The 19,224-nt window shown below is 47.1% G+C and overlaps 1 protein-coding gene across 1 annotated transcript in view; it reads right to left on the bottom strand.

Moving 5' to 3' along the window:
- Nucleotides 1–19,224, bottom strand: part of LOC138468298 (calpain-1 catalytic subunit-like) — a 434,133-nt gene that overhangs the window by 128,660 nt on the left and 286,249 nt on the right. The window contains exon 5 of the mRNA XM_069608788.1: nucleotides 16,930–17,063. Coding sequence (XP_069464889.1) covers nucleotides 16,930–17,063 — 134 coding nt within the window. The remainder of the gene's footprint in view (nucleotides 1–16,929; nucleotides 17,064–19,224) is intronic.

Genomic DNA, 19,224 nt, shown 5'->3' with positions numbered 1-19,224 from the left:
AACCTGTGAACTGCTCCCTGTTCTACGACAAGAAACTACTCTGATCCCTGCATCTAACTGTTTGTTCGTCAAGGTAAGGCCATGTACCATAATCATTTTGCGTTTAATTTCTTTTTGTTCAAGACAGTACATGCAAGGAACTAGTCACATGTTCTGAGTTTACATTGGTATTCATAGAGAATTGTTGATCTTTACTTTTCAGAACTTTCCACAATGCCTGCCTGTTCCATTGGCGGTTGCCCTTCGAAGACCCATAATAAATCTGAAGGTACTATAATGCATGTTTTCCCTAAGACAATAGATCAGATAAGAGAATGGGTCCGATATTGCGGATATCCACCGTCTGAGCTTGAAAGTAGAGTCCTAGAAGTCTTTGCGGACAAGAGGGGTGATCGATACCGCATCTGCAGCAGGCACTTTAGCTCAGACTTGTACTCCACATCATTGCTAATAAAGAAGAACACACCGCGAGCGAGGCGAAAATTGCTCTCAACCGCTATTCCCACTCTATTCGTCCACATCCCTCCACTGGTGAGTCAAGTTTATGTATTTATCTCTCGGCCTTGCGGTAGTGTGTAGCATTAGCTAACAATAATTTCCCCATTTATGTATCCACTCAATATGAAGGCGGAAGATTCTCCATCCGTGTCGTTATTGCAGTCATCAGCCACTTCAAGCGCCTATCGGGTAATCTTACTTGGCTATTCTGCCACTGACTTGTTTTAGGCATGTAAATCAATAGTTTTAATTTATCGTGTAATTATTTTACCTAATGGTACACCCTTGTACTCGTCCTCTAGTCTTTGTTTTCAGTTATAATTATTGTTATCCAAAATAATGCAAGTACTGTCTTTCAGGGAGATGCTGAGGAGTCCAACGTATTGACGACAACCGTTGATGTCACTCAGATGCTCGAGGTACGTTTCCGGACAGTTCCATCGATGGAGATCATCAGATCTTGCATTCTTGTAGCGTGATTGTTACACACAATGTTTCTTTCGTTTTTAGCCATTGATATGTCCTTCTGTCGTCGCCCTCCTATGTGTCTTCTTTTTTCAATATTGTGTTCATTACTAATGAAAGTCCTATGTTTCAGGGAGTCGATGGAGCATTAGTCCAAGAAGAAGGGGGAGCATGCAGTTACGGGTCGGCGCAACAGCTTGCAGAAGTGTGCACCGCAGTTACATCGTCCCTCGATGTTCTTATGCATTTCGAGGTATGGATACTGACAGTTCGATCAAGCGAAATCATATGACGTGATTACATCCGCTATACTTCCTTCTTTATTAACGCAAGTACTATGTTTCAGGGAGATGACGGAGCTTCTTCTACAAGAACATCACCCCTAGTAGTTGATGCAGATCTCTGGGTGGTGACACTTCCAACGATCGAGCAAATCGAATAATATTTACATATCCATTATTTATTTTAGACAACTGATCATTTGTGCAGGTCTATTTAGATGAGCCGTTGACGCCTGCACAAAGTTTATGTTCTTTTTAACAAAATAGAAAACCATACTAATGCAATTAATGTGTTTCAGGGAGTTACTGAAGCATCATCTTCAATAATATCATCAATGGAAGTCTATGAGGAGCCCGAGGTATGGATCTTGACAGTTCCATCTAACTAGATCAACTATGCGTGAATAATTGTCGTTTGAATGTTCTACACAAAGCGTTCATTCGTGTTTTGCTATTGAGATGTACGTGGGTATTGGTCCCCAAGTACATTTTGTGTTTTCAATATTATTATACATACTAATGAAAGTTCTATGTTTCAGGGAGTCGATGGAGCGTCAGTGCGTGATGGATGTGCTTATCATGAAAATATAGTCGTTGCAGCGCAAGAGGAAGTGGAGACATGCACACACGAGTCGGAGCAACAGCGTCCTGATGTTGAAGTTCGAGGCAAGAAAGTTTCAAAGAAAAGAAAGCAAAAGAAGGTTAGTGTCCTGGTCACTATATTATGTTGTTTTTCACTGTTAATAGTTCAATACTGTAAGTTGTGTTTAAACTGAACATCCCTTTTCAAATCTGTCCTCTAGTTGCGAGTGGGTGTACGAACTAGATCTACACAGACAGTGAAGCGAACAAGAGATGTTGCTTGTCAAACCTTTTGGCAGGGACTTGAGACTGGAGATGCATCGTGCCAATGGGAAGAATATCAAGTGATTGACAACGGAGCTATACCACCACCAGCCATTGATAGTGAATGTCCTCCTGGTAGTTCGGATGCAGTCGGAGATCAATTCACAGAATCCACACCCGCAAAAACTAAGACCGCGAGAAAGTTGAAGAAATTGTTTTATTCACCCATCGCCGGAGAAGGAACAGATGTTGCAATGGAAGAGAATGAAGTGGACGACAATGAAACACCATCAATATCACTGAACATAGCGGAAGACGATATCAGAGATTCTACCTTTCATGTGAGTGACATGTCCTCAACGTTACAGGCCGAACCAGCTGGGATGCAGAGTGACAGTATAAGGAAAGAGGCCAAATTCATTGTATTCGATAGTTGTTTGATTGATATTATTATTCGGATGAAATGTGGGCATTCGGTTGGTGGGGAAGTATGTGGGGAGCCATTGATTAATGTGACTCGTGCAATTCGAGGCACTAACCTTAAAATACATGCCACCTGTACAAAATATCATCCTTTCTCATGGTCTGCACAACCCATGCTGGGGCAACTGCCAGCAGGCAATCTACTTTGTGCAGCGGCTGCACTTTTTAGTGGTTCAAGTTTTAAAAAGTTAGAGTCTTTCTTTCAGTTTGTGGGAATCCATTTCATTGCGAAAACTCAGTTCTACAAATACCAAACCGATTATCTATTTCCAGCCATTAGCGAAGCTTGGAGAATGGAAAAAATGTCTATTGATCGTACATTCGCGGGCAAACGGTTCAGGCTAGCCGGTGATGGACAGTGCGACAGCCCAGGATTTTCAGCCAAGTACTGCACCTACCCCTTTCAGGACATGGAAAGTAAGAAAATTGTGAGTTCGGTGGTCGTGCAGGTGTCACAAAGTACATCCTCAGTGGCCATGGAGAAAGTTGGCTTTGTAGCATCATTGCAAGAACTACAATCGCGGGGAATGGTGATCGACCTGATAGCCACGGACAGACAATTGCCAAGACAATGAGAGAAGAGTACAAAAATATAAATCACCAATTTGACGTTTGGCATCTTGCAAAAACAATCAATAAAAAAATGTCGGCTGCAGGTAAAAAAAAAGATATGCAAGGTATTTCACAGTGGTCCAAGTCAATCAGCAACCATCTTTGGTGGAGCTCAAAAACATGTGGAGGTTCGTTGGAAATTCTACTGGAAAAATGGCGGTCAGTAATGCTACACTGTACCAACGTTCACCGTTGGAACACAAACCAACATTTCCACAATTGTGAACATGGCCATTTGTCCACAGAGGAGGCACGGAAGAAGAAGAAGTGGTTGATTCCTTCATCACCCACTCACAAAGCCATTGAAAAGATTGTATTTGATAAAACTATAACAAGAGATTTGAGGGGACTCACAGAATTCTGCCACACAGGAGATTTGGAGGTGTTCCACAATATGTGCCTAAAGTACAGGCCAAAACGATTGCATTTTGGCATGGAGGGCATGATAAATCGGACTCTTCTAGCGGTCTTGGCACATAACCATAATGTTGGCCGTCAACAAAGTAGGACGACCAGAACTTTAGGGACGCTTCGCTACAATAAGGCCTTCACTAAAAGAAGTAAACAATGGGTGATCAAACCAGTGTTTGAGGATATGCAATATGAGTTTATTGAGAGACTTATTGTTGATGTCCTAGATAGGCACATACATGGAGTTGTGAACGAACCTGTGCAGGGGACAACTACATTGCCACCCAACATTGCCTCTGTTCCATGTCCACCTAAAGAAGAGCTCATTGAGAAATACACATCACGGTTTAAATGATTGTAATTTGATTGTCTGTTCTCTCGAGTCTCCTCATGTCGCAGGCCCATTGAATATGTGTATCTATGTAATGTGTAAATAAAAGTGATTGCTCAGTGTACATGCAATGTGTCTCTCCACCCTTGCCCCTCCCTTCACCGTGCAGTAGTGCGAACCTCCCGGGTGTCACCTGTGACTTTGCTCTCGAGTCTCCTCATGTCGCAGGCCCATTGAATATGTGTATCTATGTATTGTGTAAATAAAAGTGATTGCTCAGTGTACATGCAATGTGTCTCTCCACCCTTGCCCCTCCCTTCACCGTGCAGTAGTGCGAACCTCCCGGGTGTCACCTGTGACTTTGCTCTCGAGTCTCCTCATGTCGCAGGCCCATTGAATATGTGTAGCTATGTATTGTGTAAATAAAAGTGATTGCTCAGTGTACATGCAATGTGTCTATCCAACCTTGTTCATTTGCGCATTAAATTAAACCAAACAGTAATATAAATCATTTTTCAAAAAATATAGAATGTCTCCGTATTTATGGTTCTCTGGGGCTGCAAAGCACGCAGACAAAATGCAAAGATGGAGTGTAAATTTCAAGTCCTGTGAGATGGCCTTACACTGAATGTAGCTAACTAGGAATGTGTGCTCGTTCAAAGTGAAGGTCAGCTGCTTTGATTTTTTGCTCGGGTGCCGGAATGGCCCACGACTCAGTATAAGGTTCTATTGTTATTTGACCTTGACAGGCCGGGACCATCCCGAAAGACTTCTTTTTGGGGGTGTGGTGCAATAACGTAAGAAACGATAATGAATAAAATTTCAGAAACGATAGCCATTTAATGTTCGTTCATTAGAAGAAATAACGTCGGCATAGAAGGAGTGGTATTTCGGGGCTGCCCTACGCACAGACACAATGGAAAATGCAAATATAATGTAAGTAACTCTTTAGATGAGTTTATACCGCAATTTAATTACTATACAGTAGCTTTAAAGACGGGTTAAGTTGTACTTGTTCGTTCAATGTGGCATATTGTTTTGTAACGCGCACTATCTTGAGGAGAACAATCTCCTTTTACGGAAGCACCTCAAAACCTTACTCTTTGCTTCTGCTTTCTCTCTCCCTCTCCCCTGCTACAACTGGTCCACTGTCTGCGACCTCAGTCCTGGGCCCTTCCACTCTCCACCTGCACTGCCTCCCTGTCAACCCCTGCACTGGGGGACTGTCTCAGTATCCTACAGCCCCCCCTTCCCAGCACTTGTTCTGCACTTACCTTGCACTCGCCACCAGCTGGCCCTATGTATTTATTATTTTATGCTACTTACCTTGTACTCCACTTCCCCCCTCCCCTTCCCCTTGCACTTTTACCTTCCCCCTACCCCTGCACTTGCGCGATCTGAATGACACCTGGCCTAGTAGGATCGTTGTCTGTCTTCTCCTTGTCCCCCCCCCTCCCTGCCTCGCCACGCCTTGAAACACTTGTGTATAGGCGCGTTGCAAATGCCATATTATATCATATCAGTGACGAAGTGGTCCACTGGCGCTCAGGCGGCTGTGAAAAAGGCGGAGGAGAAGGGGTGGGTTACTGGAAATGACGTATAATACCCAGTTGCACTGTCCTAGCTATGAAATAATTTCCCGACCTAATATATAAAATGAATAATTTTAATAAAGATCTGATGCTGAGACTAATTTCATTTTTTATGTTTTTAAAATAGGTACATCACTCATTATTGTGTGTGTCACGAGTACCAGACACCGGCGGATGGGTTTTTCAACCGCCAGTTGCTTCTCCGCGTGAACAACGTTCCCACCTGTTAGGATCAGCCTTCCTTTCTTATGGTTTCTCTTACTGAATGCTGTATGTATGTGATGATGTCATTTGTGGAATGTATGAGGTATCTTGGAGTGTTTGTGTATGAATGGGTTCTAACCCAGGGAGTTGATCTAAGGAAGCCTGGGTGGTGGGAGCCAGTGGGTTTTCCCTCATGATTTCCTCCTATCTCCTTATGGACTTGATGAGACCTGATTTTGTACCTGTAACTGAAGAACCTGAATAAAGCAACCATTAAGCATACCTGCAACTGTATCCTGATTATATCACTATGACCCAGACCGGGACATAACACCACCCTGACCATTTTATGGGACGATCGCCAAGTACAAGTATGCCCTTACGCGGTACTAACGGCTAGATGCAACATACAGACCGTTGTGGTGGCCTAGTGCCTCGTTGTTGGAACAGCCATGCGATTATCAGTGCGACCGAAGAGCTTATTTTATCGTAAACCAACACCCTGTGTACTGCACACGAACATCGCCTGCCTCAAGACGAACTATTTTGGATCGAGAGCAAAGAAAAATGCAAATCGCTGAATATTCTCTAAACATTTGATGTCCAATAAATGTACTTTGCCAAATGTACAATCTTGCAGTTTGCTTTTAAACCACAGCTTCATATTCCGAATTGTGGCGCTGTATTGTGAGATGATCTAAGACCCTGTGTACAGCAAAGGAACATCGCGTGCCTCAAAACGAACTTTTTGGAACGTGAGCAAATAAAAATGAAAATTGCTGCATATTCTCTAAACATTTGATGTCAAATAAATGTACTTTACCAAATTTACAATCTTGCGGTTTGATTTAAAAGTACGGTTTCATATTCCGAATTGTGGCGCGCTGTGTTGTGAGCTGATCTGTGTTGATTTCCGGGTTCTGTGTGGAGTCGCGTAGAAGACGCCTGGGCGCGTTTGCCTACGCAGCACAGTCACGTCACGGATAGAGGCGGGGAATATGAATGTTTTGATAAAGTCTGTTTCAGGGGCGGGGGATTTGATTTAGTGCCGCAAAAGCAGGTGAGCCAGGTCGATGGGGGGAAATGATAGGATTATCAGAAAATGGCGGCTGATTTCGAGTGCGTTAATGGACGAAAAGTCGGGTAAGGTCCATAGGAAAGTTTTCTACGATCTACCGAGTTATGCTTAAAAACACATGGCCGAACCGTAGGGACAATAAAAAAAAAGTCCCGGAACTCTCCTTTAATGACTGGCTGAGCCCGGAAACTTGCTCTGTGCATTATGCTTCATTCGATCAGGCAATGCTGGTGGTGGCCAACATGGGGAAAGCGGCTTTAATGGCCAAAGTGGACATAGAATCTGCATTTCGCCTATTACCAGTAAACCCGTCCAGCTTTCATCTGCTCGGATTCCAGTGGAGGGGAGGTTTCTTTGTAGATAAATGCATGCCCATGGGTTGCTCAGTGTCCTGCTCCTTTTTCGAATCATTCAGCACATTCTTGGAGTGGGCGGCGCGCAGAAGGGAGCAGCGTGGAGCAATGGTCCATTATCTGGATGATTTTTTATTCACGGGCAAGAAGGGATCCCAGGACTGTTCAAGTGCAATGTCCGCTTTTCAGCAATTGATGGGCGAAATGGGGGTTCCCTTAGCTCCTGGGAAGACAGAGGGTCCATGTACAACTTTAACATTCCTGGGCATTGAAATAGACACTGTTAAAGGGACTTGCAGGTTGCCAGAGGACAAGGTTAGGGGGTTGATGGCCGAGATTGGGAGGAATTTGGAGAAGGAAAGGACCACCTTAGAAAAAATGCAGCAACTTCTGGGCAAGCTTAATTTCGCTGCAAAAGTCATCCCAGCGGGTAGGGTCTTTGCAAGAAGGCTGGCCAGGGCAACAGCAGGTGTAGTTCACAAACAACACCATATTAGACTAAGCGCAGCCCTCAAGGAGGACTTAATTATGTGGTGCAAATTCTTGGACAGTTTCAATGGGGTTCAGCTGTGGCGAACCCCATGGGAGACTAACACTGAGCTACAACTGTACGGATGCAGCAGGAAGCGAAGGTTTCGGGGTCATCCTAGGGCCCGAATGGTGTGCCCAGAAATGGCCCCAGCAGTGGCAGAAAAAAGGCAGAACAAAAAACATAATGGTCCTGGGGATGTTCCCCATTGTAGTGGCGTTGTTGTTATGGCAAGAAAGTTTGGCCAACAAGAGGGTCCGTTTTTGGTCAGACAACAAAGCGGTGGTGCAAGCCATTAACCTCCAATCTGCATCCTGCCCAGCGATGTTGAGCCTACTCAGAAAACTTGTTGAATTGGGTCTCTTCAATAACATTGAATTTAGAGCTCGACATGTGCCGGGCACTGCTAATATTGCTGCTGACGCTCTCTCTCGCTTTCAGTGGTCCAAGTTCCGGATGGCACACCCGGACAGCAAGCCGGAGGGAGCTATGTTCAAAAAGGAATGGTGGCAGCTGGTGGCGTGGACAGGGCGCTCGCGGAGTTGAGTGAGCGCTCACTCTCGCCAGCCGTAAGATCCAGGTACAAACAGAGTTATGGTAAGTTTAAGAGTGTCATCTCTGACCTACAGGGCGGGATACAGACGGCCGAGGAGCAGGTGCGTGCCTTCGTGGTCTGGGCACACTCTGAAGGCTGGTCAAGGAGTTGGGCGGCAGCGCATTTGGCAGCAGTTGCCTTCCACTCCAAATTGGAGGGGAGAGGGGATCCCACAAAAGGTTTTCTGGTGCGCGCGGCGCTAAAAGGTTGGGCCCGTTCGGAGCCAAGGGCCAAGGACTTGCGGAAACCAATTGACTTTGGGATTATGGTAAAATTGCTGGCCAAGTTACCAGACATATGCTTTAATGAGTATGAAACAGCATTTTTCAGGTTGGCATTCTCTTGGGCATTTTTTGGGGCATTTCGGATTAGTGAGCTAGTCTCGGCCTCTAGGAAGGACGCATCGGGCAGGGCTATTACGTTGGGTGATGTATCCCTGTTCCATGATGATTCAGGCGAAGGGGTCAAAATAAGGTTGAGGAGAAGCAAAACTGATCAACTGGGAAAAGGTTATAATATAATACTCCATGGGGCCCCCCCTGGTGTCCCTTTTTAAGGGTTTTGTATTGATGAGAGCAACTACTGCTGGCCCCTTGCTCACCCATGCTGACACGTCCCACCTTTCTATATTCCAGTTTCGCAAAGTGCTGACAATGGCTTTGAGGGCCTTGGGTATCCAGGGGGAGGGCTGGTCCACTCACAGTTTCAGGATAGGTGCAGCTACCACAGCATTTCAACAGGGGATGTCCCCCAAGGCAATCATGAAAGTGGGGAGGTGGGTGTCTGGCCGTTATCAGTTGTATGTCCGACCCCAGCACGGTGTATTTCCAACGGACTACTAGAGCCCAAGGACTTGTGGGCTGGGGTTTGAGGTGCGGGTATGTTGTTTTGATCCCACCAGACTTATGTTGTGATATGTTTTTTCCTTCAGATGATGCAGTATGGCTGATCGGCCACTCTTTTGTGACACGCGCTGAGCAAAGGGCCAGGCAATGGACGATCGGCCACAACCTGGGGCTTAAGGTTACCGAATGCGTGTGGCTGGGCACTCCTGGCATGCGGTGGCATTCCTTGCTGCCTGCAATTAACTGGCGTCTCCAGTGGAGGCGGGCACCAAGGTGGTTGGTAATTCATTTGGGGGGCAATGACCTGGCCAAGCTGGGTCGGGGACGTTTGCTCACCCAAATACAAGTCACCTTGCGCTTATTGGCACACGAATTGCCGGGCACGGAAATATTCTGGTCGGAGGTCGTACAGAGACAGGTGTGGAGAGACGCCATGTCGCTAGCCGGCATGGAAAAATCCCGGAAACGCCTCAATAGAAGTGTGGCGAAGTTCGTCAAGGCCGAAGGCCTGGGGTACATAGGCCACTGCTGTTTGAGCTCCTTGCCTTCCCATTTCGATGCTGATGGGGTACACCTATCTGAGAAAGGCAACGATGTTTTATTGACGTCTATATTGGTCGAGTTGAAGAGGGCTGGTTGCAGATAATCAGTGGTAAGTGGGGTGAAGAGGTGAAGGTCTGGGAATGTTAAGGGAGTAAAGTTCCTAGGGTTGGGGGCATTGATGGCAACGTCAGCCTCCATCAAAGCGTGGCGGAGTATCGGGGCGGTCCTAGCCGATGACGGACTTCACGCTGCAGCTGCAGTGGCTCGGGATTGGCCGGGCTCGAGCCGATCCCTCGACGGGCACTGACCCCCCTTACTTAGGGCTTTAGGCCAACATGCTTCCTGGTCAGTGCCCCTGGTTCCTGCTGGCAGTGCCAGTGTAGCTGGAATGACCAGCAGTCTCTGTCAGTTTGGCCAGTGGCCAAGTGGTGACATGGTTCACCGGTAATGAGGTGACATGGTTCACCCTGATCTGACTGTTGTAATGTGGCTGGGACCGTCCCAAGTTTGTTCTTGCTCCAATAAACTGTGACCTTGTGTTTTCCAAACTTTACAACAGTTGTCTGTGTCTCAATTCGTGGGTTGATGCCAGCCAAGAGAGGTGGGGGTGTCCAGTGGGGATCTCCCTGCTATGACGGGAAGTCATGCTAGTCATCTCAGACGTACGCACCGGCTTTACTCTATTTGCCTTCTCCCTTTCTGGTGCCTCGATGCACCGTCAGTAACAATGCCATCCTCCTGCCACCTACTCCGTTCCTCCCTGCGCTCTCACAGCCCGGATGGCCGTTCCATACTAATGCGGCACCTAGCGATGCCCACTACACAATGGGCATGCTGCCCCACCTGCGGGCCGCATGGATTACCTCTCTTCCTCCTTCCGCTATCTGTCTCGGGAGGATAGCTCAGGGGCAACGAGCTCGCCTTGAAAGCAAGACGACACGGAGCAACACAGGTTCGATCCCCGGGTCTGCGCTTAGAAACCTCTGGGTATTAAGTGCATTATAAATAACATATCATATATTCGTGGCCTCCTATGCAGCCGACAAAATAGCTACACACGGCCCTGACAACAGACATCACGTAACGACCCCGCCTGCCCTAAGCATGACCCGATTGCCTCCCAAGACACCCTCTGTTCAAGAGCAACGGCCCAATTGCGCACCCAGACACGCAGCAGGATCCGCACGCAAGAAAAGCCTTCATCTGTAAATATTCTGGAAAGCCAAGCACAAATACCCACACCACTCTTCACCCTAGAAAGGCCTTCCCATGCCATACCCCAATGCACAAACGCCAACTTCACTCTAGCAACCAAACTACAGACGAGACACCATCCTCCAAGCCACGCCCACTAGGCAAACGCACCTTGCTATACGCACTACTGCACCTACTCACCTCTCCATGCCCTGCTGCTTGACCCATCCCAATGCCCGCTTGAAATACCGTACGGCCATTTACCCACGTCTGCTAACACCCTTTTTAACACGGCACCACACACATCTAGCACACCCACTCCACTGTGCCTTGCTTAACACCAGATCCCTGGTGCACACGCTCACAACATACTGGACCTCATTACCACTGAGGATCTCGACATTTTAGAACTAACAGAAACCTGGCTTACGCCTGCATCCAGCCCTGCGCTCTCCATAGCCGTTCCCAAGCGCTATGCCCTATCCCGCTGCAACAGATCACAAAAAAGGAGGTGGGGTAGCCCTAATCTCCAAGGACTCCCTGTTAGGCAAAGTTTGTATGCAGTACCCTCTGGGACCACTAAACACAACTAGGACTACAGGTGTAAGCAAAACCAACCTTTGGAATAAGTCTGTACCACACAGTTTTTGGTAGCGGAGCTGAGCAGCCAGGCTTATCTCAAGAGGGAATGTGAGCTTGTAAGGGTGTTACACAAAGGTCTACAATAGCAAGTATTCAGATAGGCACTTACTCAAGGTTTCTTGGTAAAACAATTATTAATTTATTACATAATCATTTAAAAAGCATTCACTAAATGGGGCAACCAATATCACACAAGAAAATATACTACAATACTGATTACTAAGCAATGGAGCGCCCTTGAAGTCGGAGCCAAATAGAATTGAAGTATGAGCAAAAAGGCATAGGTTGATAAAAACGAATATTAGCGTTACTTTAAAACAGTGCAAATAGTTTTTCAATGTAATAGATAGGCCAAAGTCAATGGACTAGTGTCTTATAAAAACGGTTCTGGTATTTAAAATGGAAAAGTCTTTGCCACGGTTCTTAGAAGTATTTCACGGAGGAAAGGTTTGTATGTTGGGTCACAAGCTGATTAGGCTTGCAAGTCGCCAAAGTTCCACAAACCTTCACGGTGAGAGGCAAGTTCTCTCGGTCGGGTTTTCACAGTACCTCATATTGAAGAAAAAGATGCAGCTGAAGACTTCTGTTCCTGGCAGTTCCTGCAGATCTCGCTGTTCCTGAGCCTCAGTAATGGGGACAAGAGGGAGGACGCCGGCGGACTCCTGCACTGCATCGGGCCGGATCAGAAAGCTGGCAAATTGGCAAATGTTCGATTCCACTTGCTGTTCTTCAAGCACACAAGCTGGTGTCCTTCCCCCTGGTTAATCCTAACCAGCTCCGAGAATGGTATCCAGGTGGCTTCCAAGTTGATTGGTCCTACCAACTCAAAAGGAAGAAGTCGTCCTTGAAGGGGCTTCTCTGTCGAGGTGAACTTGGCGATTCGGACCTGCAGCAGCGCTCCACCGGGCAAACCAATGGTCCAGTAGTTGCAGCAGCCATTCCTTCTTTCGTTCCAGTGGTTGACTCTGCCTTTCAGTCCAAGAGACTCGCCTTTTAAACAGTTTTCTCCCATTCATTCCAGCCTAGCTGCCACTCACCCAGCAGGGTGGCTGTCCTTGCCAGACAGTCAGCCAGCCAATCATGCCAGAGTGCATTTGGGTCTCCTGGGAGACTAAGCACAGGGGGTTTCGGGCACCTCCCTCACTTCCTGCCCACCCCAGACACTCAGGCACCAGAAGTGGTCTTCAGTACTGAAGCCTGCCAAAGGCGTAGAAACAGAGGGACCAAACCTAGTTTGGCACGCAGAGACAAACTCTAGAAGGACCTTCCCCAAAAAGAAATGTTGAAAAAAGAAGACCTGGTCCTGTTTAAAGAAAGGGGGCTCAGATGCCATCTTGAAAAACATGGCTCTCGCGATTTTTAGCTACCGGTGTTCGCGGTCGGGAAAAACCATGGTAGTTTGTTGTAAAACCACTGCCACCATCCATTTCGAGAGGAAAGGGTAGCATTTGACTGTTACATGAGTTTCTAGACACAGGGGATGCTAAGTAACCCCTCCAGCACTCTATTGTAAGATAGGGTGTGCTGGGTCTAGGAATTTAAAAAGACTAGTAAAGTCAATTTTACTTTACATTCTCTGGGAAACAGTAGTTGATCCCAGAGAAGGTTTTTAAACCTTGGGACAGCCAAACAAGGCTTCCCTGTGTTACTGCACTGAGGGTGCTGTGTAACACGCATGAAAAGAGGATGCCTATGGAGTTGTCTAAAACTCTATAATAAAAGAACACAAGAGTAAAGCACACATCAAAATACATGAGAGAGTGGGAAAAAAGGCTCACACTCTCTCCAGGTAAATAAATCAAGTCCTCAAAATCCAGCAAAGTTGCTGAGGGTCTCTAAGGTGAAGGGCATAAGCACATTTATGAGAATTCTCCCTAACACTCCCTCCCCTCTATGCACTCAACACAACCACCCTCCCGAATTGTGAATCCCTATCGGCCAAGCTGAAATGCTCACCTAACGCTACCATCTCACTCCACATCTACTGACACCCCTGGCCCTCTTGCTACTTTACAAGAGGACCTCTCCCAGCTCATCCAACACAACCGTAAGCCCTCAATTCCTGGTTCACACCTGACCTGAGAATCTCCTGCGCCAAAAAAGAGCCGCTGAAGGAGCCTGGCGCACAAAGACCCCTCTCAAACCAACACAGCTCACTTTATCTCTACTTCACGTCACTACATCGAAATTATACACGCCGCCAAAGCTACCGCTTACAATGATGGAATCACCATGGCCTCTTCCAGCTCCCGAGATCTATTTGCAATCCTCAGAGGATTGGAATCCCCAACACTGCCGCACACCACTATCATCAAAGACAACACTTGGTGCAACACGGTCCAAGATGCCTTACCAAGAAAATCACATCAATGCAAACTAAAATCACCCTCAAGCGCGCCACAATCGAAGCAGTCACAGCAGTTAGCATCAGACCTGAATAGCAGCCCACCTCCTGCAGATGCCAGCCAGTCTTTGGGTACAAGCCCACATGTGTCTCCGTCCTTGGCAACAATTATCAAGGGCCTGAAACCCTCTCACTGCAGAGAAGACTCTTGGCCAGCCGCCCTTGTAAAAGACTGCGCAGAACCTCTTCTCCCCCTCAGTCCTGCTCTGTGCCAACAATCATCAAAGAATCATAAAAAAGCCTTCCCTCGAACCAGACACTCCTATTAATTACTGACCGATCCCCATGCGCCATTCCTCCTGAAAATCATGATACAGTCACCTATTTACAAATTTCAGGCATTTCTATAAGTACACCACATCCTGGGCACTCGTCAACCAGGATTCCACCCCAGGAACGGAAACAGTCCTCTTGGACCTCAAAAACCAGCTTCACGAGGCCAACGACCCGAGGCAACTTCTCCCTCCTCCTAGACCTGTGCCCGGCATTCGACCTGGTCGGCCATGAAACTCTATGCCACCACCTCACATCCTCAGCCCAATTCTCATCTGCAACGACAAAGTGGATTGCATATTTTGCTTGTGGACAGAACCTCTCGGGTCTTCGCAGGCAAAGCTGCGGCGCTTCCCACTCCAACCCCTTGCGATGTACCACAAGGATCTTGCATCTCCCTCACTCTATGCCACATATACACCAAACACCTTTCTGCTCCCCTGGATTTGCTAGGCATCTCATACACCAATTACGCCGACGATACACAAATCCTTATCCCCCTCTCTGGCAGCTATACTCAAGACGCCATCAAGGTGAACTCCATCTATGAAACCGTACACTCTTGGATGGCCTCACACAGCCTCTGCCTTAATGACCAGAAGACAGACATACTCCTAGGCGGTCCCCCGGCACGCCTAGCCAATCTGCACCCTGTCTACAAAACCTTCATCATCGATGGTCAACACTCCAGTGGCCACATCTGTGAAAACCCTTGGAGTATATTTGGCCTCCTCACTAAATATGTCTCGCCAGGTCAATCACATCGCCTCCACATCAGGCTATGCTACCAAACTCATCACTGCCAGCAAACCGTTCCTCAGCACCTGTCCTCATCTGCTCAAAACCAGACTATTGTAACTCTTTGCTCAGCGGCACATCTGGCAAAAACCTGAGCAATCTTCAAACGGTACAAAACAACGCCCTGAGAGCAGCTCTGGACACCGGCAAAAGAGAACATATATATGAGGCAGAAAAAGCTGCCCATTGACTCCCAGTCAAAGACAGGGTCAATTTTAAGATCCTCTCCATCAAACAATGCGCCATTTACTTGGTAAACAAACTCAAAAAACCCTCCGACAAGACCTCGAAGACTGGCCTACATACACTGCCCCCCCCCAGATTCAACAGGAAAAGGGCAGGCGGCTCCAGCTTCCCAGTCCAGGCCACCACTCTATGGAATAAGCTACCCATGCACTTGCGCAATGAACCATCCTACAACATCTTCAGGAAGAAACCAAAAACCTACCTCTTCAATTGACATTTACCACAGCACCCCTAGCCCCCCCTTAACCCTACAGTAACCAGCGCCTTGTTGCCTATGGGCTTGGTGTGCTTTATAAATGCCTAATTAAATAAATAAGAGTTTAATTTGGGCTATTAAGCGATGGCAGATCATCTCGGGTCCATTACCTACATTTCCTCAGCCCATATCTGAATAATTGAAGTTCTACTTGTACGCTTTGCATTCTGGGACTTGTAGTTTTGAACTCCTCATTTTAAAAAGCAAACTTAAAGTCCCACAATGTCAAGTTAACTCTATAGCCGGGTGACCTACTTACGCTGGCATGGCACGTGGATCTTGGCTTGTAGCGGACTGAATGTGTTGTTTTATGGTGTATTGTTAGCAAGACTTCTTAGAGCAGCAACTGTACACGTTTGCCTTTGCTTCTACGATCTTATGTTATTCCTGATTTAAGCAACATCTCTCTTCCCTTGCCAAGGTTCAGCATTCTCATTCACAGGTCTCTCAACTACACGCATGTATAGCTTATCCAGTTCTGTTTGTTTTCCTTTTGTATTCTGGTCATTGTAGTTCTTCAATTATATACGAAGATGCAAAACTACATGTCCCACAATGCAAATGGAAAATAAAAAACTGGATGCGGGCTACCATGGCCTGATCCTTTTCCTTTCAGTGCTTGAAATGGAAATGAGCATCTGTGGAATCCCCCCAGCGATGGGGGTGGGGTGGAGGGTAGAGGTTGGGGAGATGAAGGACGGGGTCTGGAGCTATAAATAAGCAGTATCCTCTCAGGAGAATAATTATTAACACCTGGAAAATAACCCAAGAGAAAAGGAGTGCAAAAGGTGCACACCTTTTAACCCTACAAAGCTGTACTTAAACATTTTCTGCAGAATACTATCATAACAACCCTATTCCCGGGGAGACACTTTTTGCCGGGTCCGGGCAAGTCCAGCCCAATGAGTAGCACTGGCTCTTCGCCTATCATTACATGGAGAAGGGGTACGCCAAGGGGGCAGGTCCATTACATGTGTGGGCGTGGCATTTAGTCCAACCCCTAAGGCCCCGCCCTTTTGGCTTCCAAATAAAGGCTTGGAATCATGTGGCCACCAACAGGCCATGTCCCTTTAAATGTGACCAGCCACTAAAGGTGGACACCAGTAAAAGATGTGGATATTCGCAGGCATCCTGTGCATTGTATTGGCTTATCAGTGGCATGTATTAGCCGTGCCGTGGCGGGGCAGCGAAACACATTCAATATTATGAGAAGTTGCAAGGGAAAAGAGGAAATTATAAGGCGCAGTAAGCACAAGATATGGCCCGGACACTCTCGGACTGCGGTCGAGGAGCCTTGCCTTCTGCTTTGGACCGGTGGAGATCCACACAGGTAGTCCACACAGAGGCCACCCCTACTGGCAAATGGCAACCTGAAGCCACTGGGAGGCGAAAATGGTGGTCTGAATAGGGGCTTTGATGGGGTTGTGCGGGATGGGAGTAGGACACTTACTTGGCATAGGCCTTCTCCAGCAATGCGCTCCAGAACTCAGAGCATTCCGCGGAGTGCACGAAGACCAGCTCGCCATCCTTCACAGGCAACCGGTCGTCCACCACCACGTCCACCCACTCTCCGTACTGCCAGATCTAGGGTGGAGAAAAGGCACACAGAACAAATCATCAAGAAATACTCCACAGTACTTCATCTCGATGAGCCTGGGAAAGAGAAATGTGGGTTTGCACCAATGCAGCAGACCTGCAACAGAAGCATTCATAATGGGAAGGTTTACAAGGCACTTGCAATCTTCCAGCCATTTCTGTTGCATTACTTCTTTAGTAAACAAGGACAAACAAGCTTACAAACCTCCCATACAAGAAATATTCTCAACATTTTGCAGTCAAGGCCAGAGTGCCACTGTTTCTTTTTTTACATTTCGACTCCATTGAAGACATACTTCGTTGTTTAGATGTTATATTACACCAGAAGCTGCTTGAAAGCTACAATTAACCCATTGGCTTTCAGAGAGTCGCATTTGCAGACAAAAATAGCTGTTTTAAATCATGTAAATGTGAAATGAATCTACGTAAGGGACAGCTGAATGGCTGCAAGTAGCCAGTTGCCCACCGCCAACTCTTCTATCGAAGGTGATATAACATTGCGTCCAGAGAAATCCCCTTACACACTGTAGAAAGCAAAGCTGTATTATCTAGTGCCCTAACATGGCTGTGCCACAAGCTTGTTCGTTTGGCCTTTGACCATATTGTTGTTTGGCCTTCTTCTTGCCTTCTGCCTTATATGGTCATGCATTCACCCGAGAAAGCTGCTGCTGCTTTCGTAGGCTACTGCTGTCCTGGTGTGTGGACCCAGGAAGTGGGTGGGATTGTCTTGTCCTACTCCACATTGCTGGTGCCTGAAAGTCTACGTATCGGGCATGAGTGAAACCCACAGCGTTCCCCAATTGGACCACTGCTGGCTCTTTGAATGGTGCAGATCCGTACCATTGGTGAGGTTTGACTTGCTTCTAACCATGATTTAGGATAAAAAGAGGACTCCTGCAGCCGTTCCTTCAGAACAGCGTTGGGGCCAAGAATCCTGTGCAGAAGAGCAGCCGACTGAAGATCCGTGGACGACTCCCAAAGGGGCTTGGCATCCCCTTTCTGGGTTGCGGCCGGTGAAGCCCTGCTGGACTACCTGATCTGCGAATGCCCTCTGTGATGCTTCAACCCTTAGACTGGTGGGACTAACCAGTTTCGATGCCTTCGAGGCTCCTGACATCCAGAGCCTTTTGGAAATGTCCCTGGATCACGCAGTGGACTGACCTGCTCTACAGTGAGCTGCCTCGCCAGAAATTTTGCCGTTCCGTGTTTTCAGTCAGAAATGTGGTCATCTTCAGTTAGTGCCACCAGGCGCCTTCCTGCTATATTTGACATTCTCAGCATCAAGGGACCCTGTCCTGGAAGGTCTTCTTTAACCGCTGCTGTGTGTTGACCATTGGTGGACGTCGCTTCCCTGTATCCAGTGAGGAGAGGAGTCCAGGGGAGTCCAGCATCGTTGAACCCTGCTTGCCTTCTTCGCCAGGGGTTGTATCCTGCACCAGCAGCTGACTGGAGAAATCATTGGACCCGCAACCCGTGGACACCATGCACCGGGAAAAAACAGCAGGAAAACCAACAGCCTGCAACCCGCCACTTGACCTACCAAGGCAACTGAGAAAATCGGAGTCCGGTGGGTGAGCACTAGCAAAGCATTCAGCCGTCGCCGTCTACCCCTATATTAAAACTTAGAATAAACTTTGGCTTATTCTAGTCCATCGCTTTTTGATCATTTGATCTAAAAGCTGTACCTAAAGATGGGTAAATAATTGTACTTACCTGTAACATTGGTAAAGTATCTTCTGGAACATTTTCACCACCACAAGAACTCTTCCTACATCTGTTCGCTTTCCTAAGAAGACGTTGTGGGACTTTTTGGCACGAGGCCCCATACATCATAGGGAGTGGACTTCTATAGTTAGGTTATTATTTGTGTGAACAGGTTTCATTCTACTGCAGGATTGCTTGCCTTCTTTCGTGTTGACCAAGTTATTATATCCATTCTTACACACCTAAATGTGACTGTATATATGTTTTATAATTGAGTGGTGTGTGATAGTGCTACCTGCTTAAATACATTTCTTTTTGTGTGTTATTGGGCCTATAATAGAGTATGTACTTGCATGTCTAAGTGGAATTATTGTGCGCTTCACTGTGTGGACTCGTTGTGGACCCCGGACCCCACTCACAATCTGCTGAGAATATCCGTGACTGC

This window comes from Ambystoma mexicanum, chromosome 4q (genome assembly GCF_040938575.1).
Source record: "Ambystoma mexicanum isolate Mex_15411 chromosome 4q, UKY_AmexF1_1, whole genome shotgun sequence".
In the NCBI taxonomy this organism is placed as follows: Eukaryota; Metazoa; Chordata; class Amphibia; order Caudata; family Ambystomatidae; genus Ambystoma; species Ambystoma mexicanum.
The sequence above is the reverse complement of the archived record's forward strand: the minus strand, read 5'-3'. Positions and strand labels throughout refer to the sequence as shown.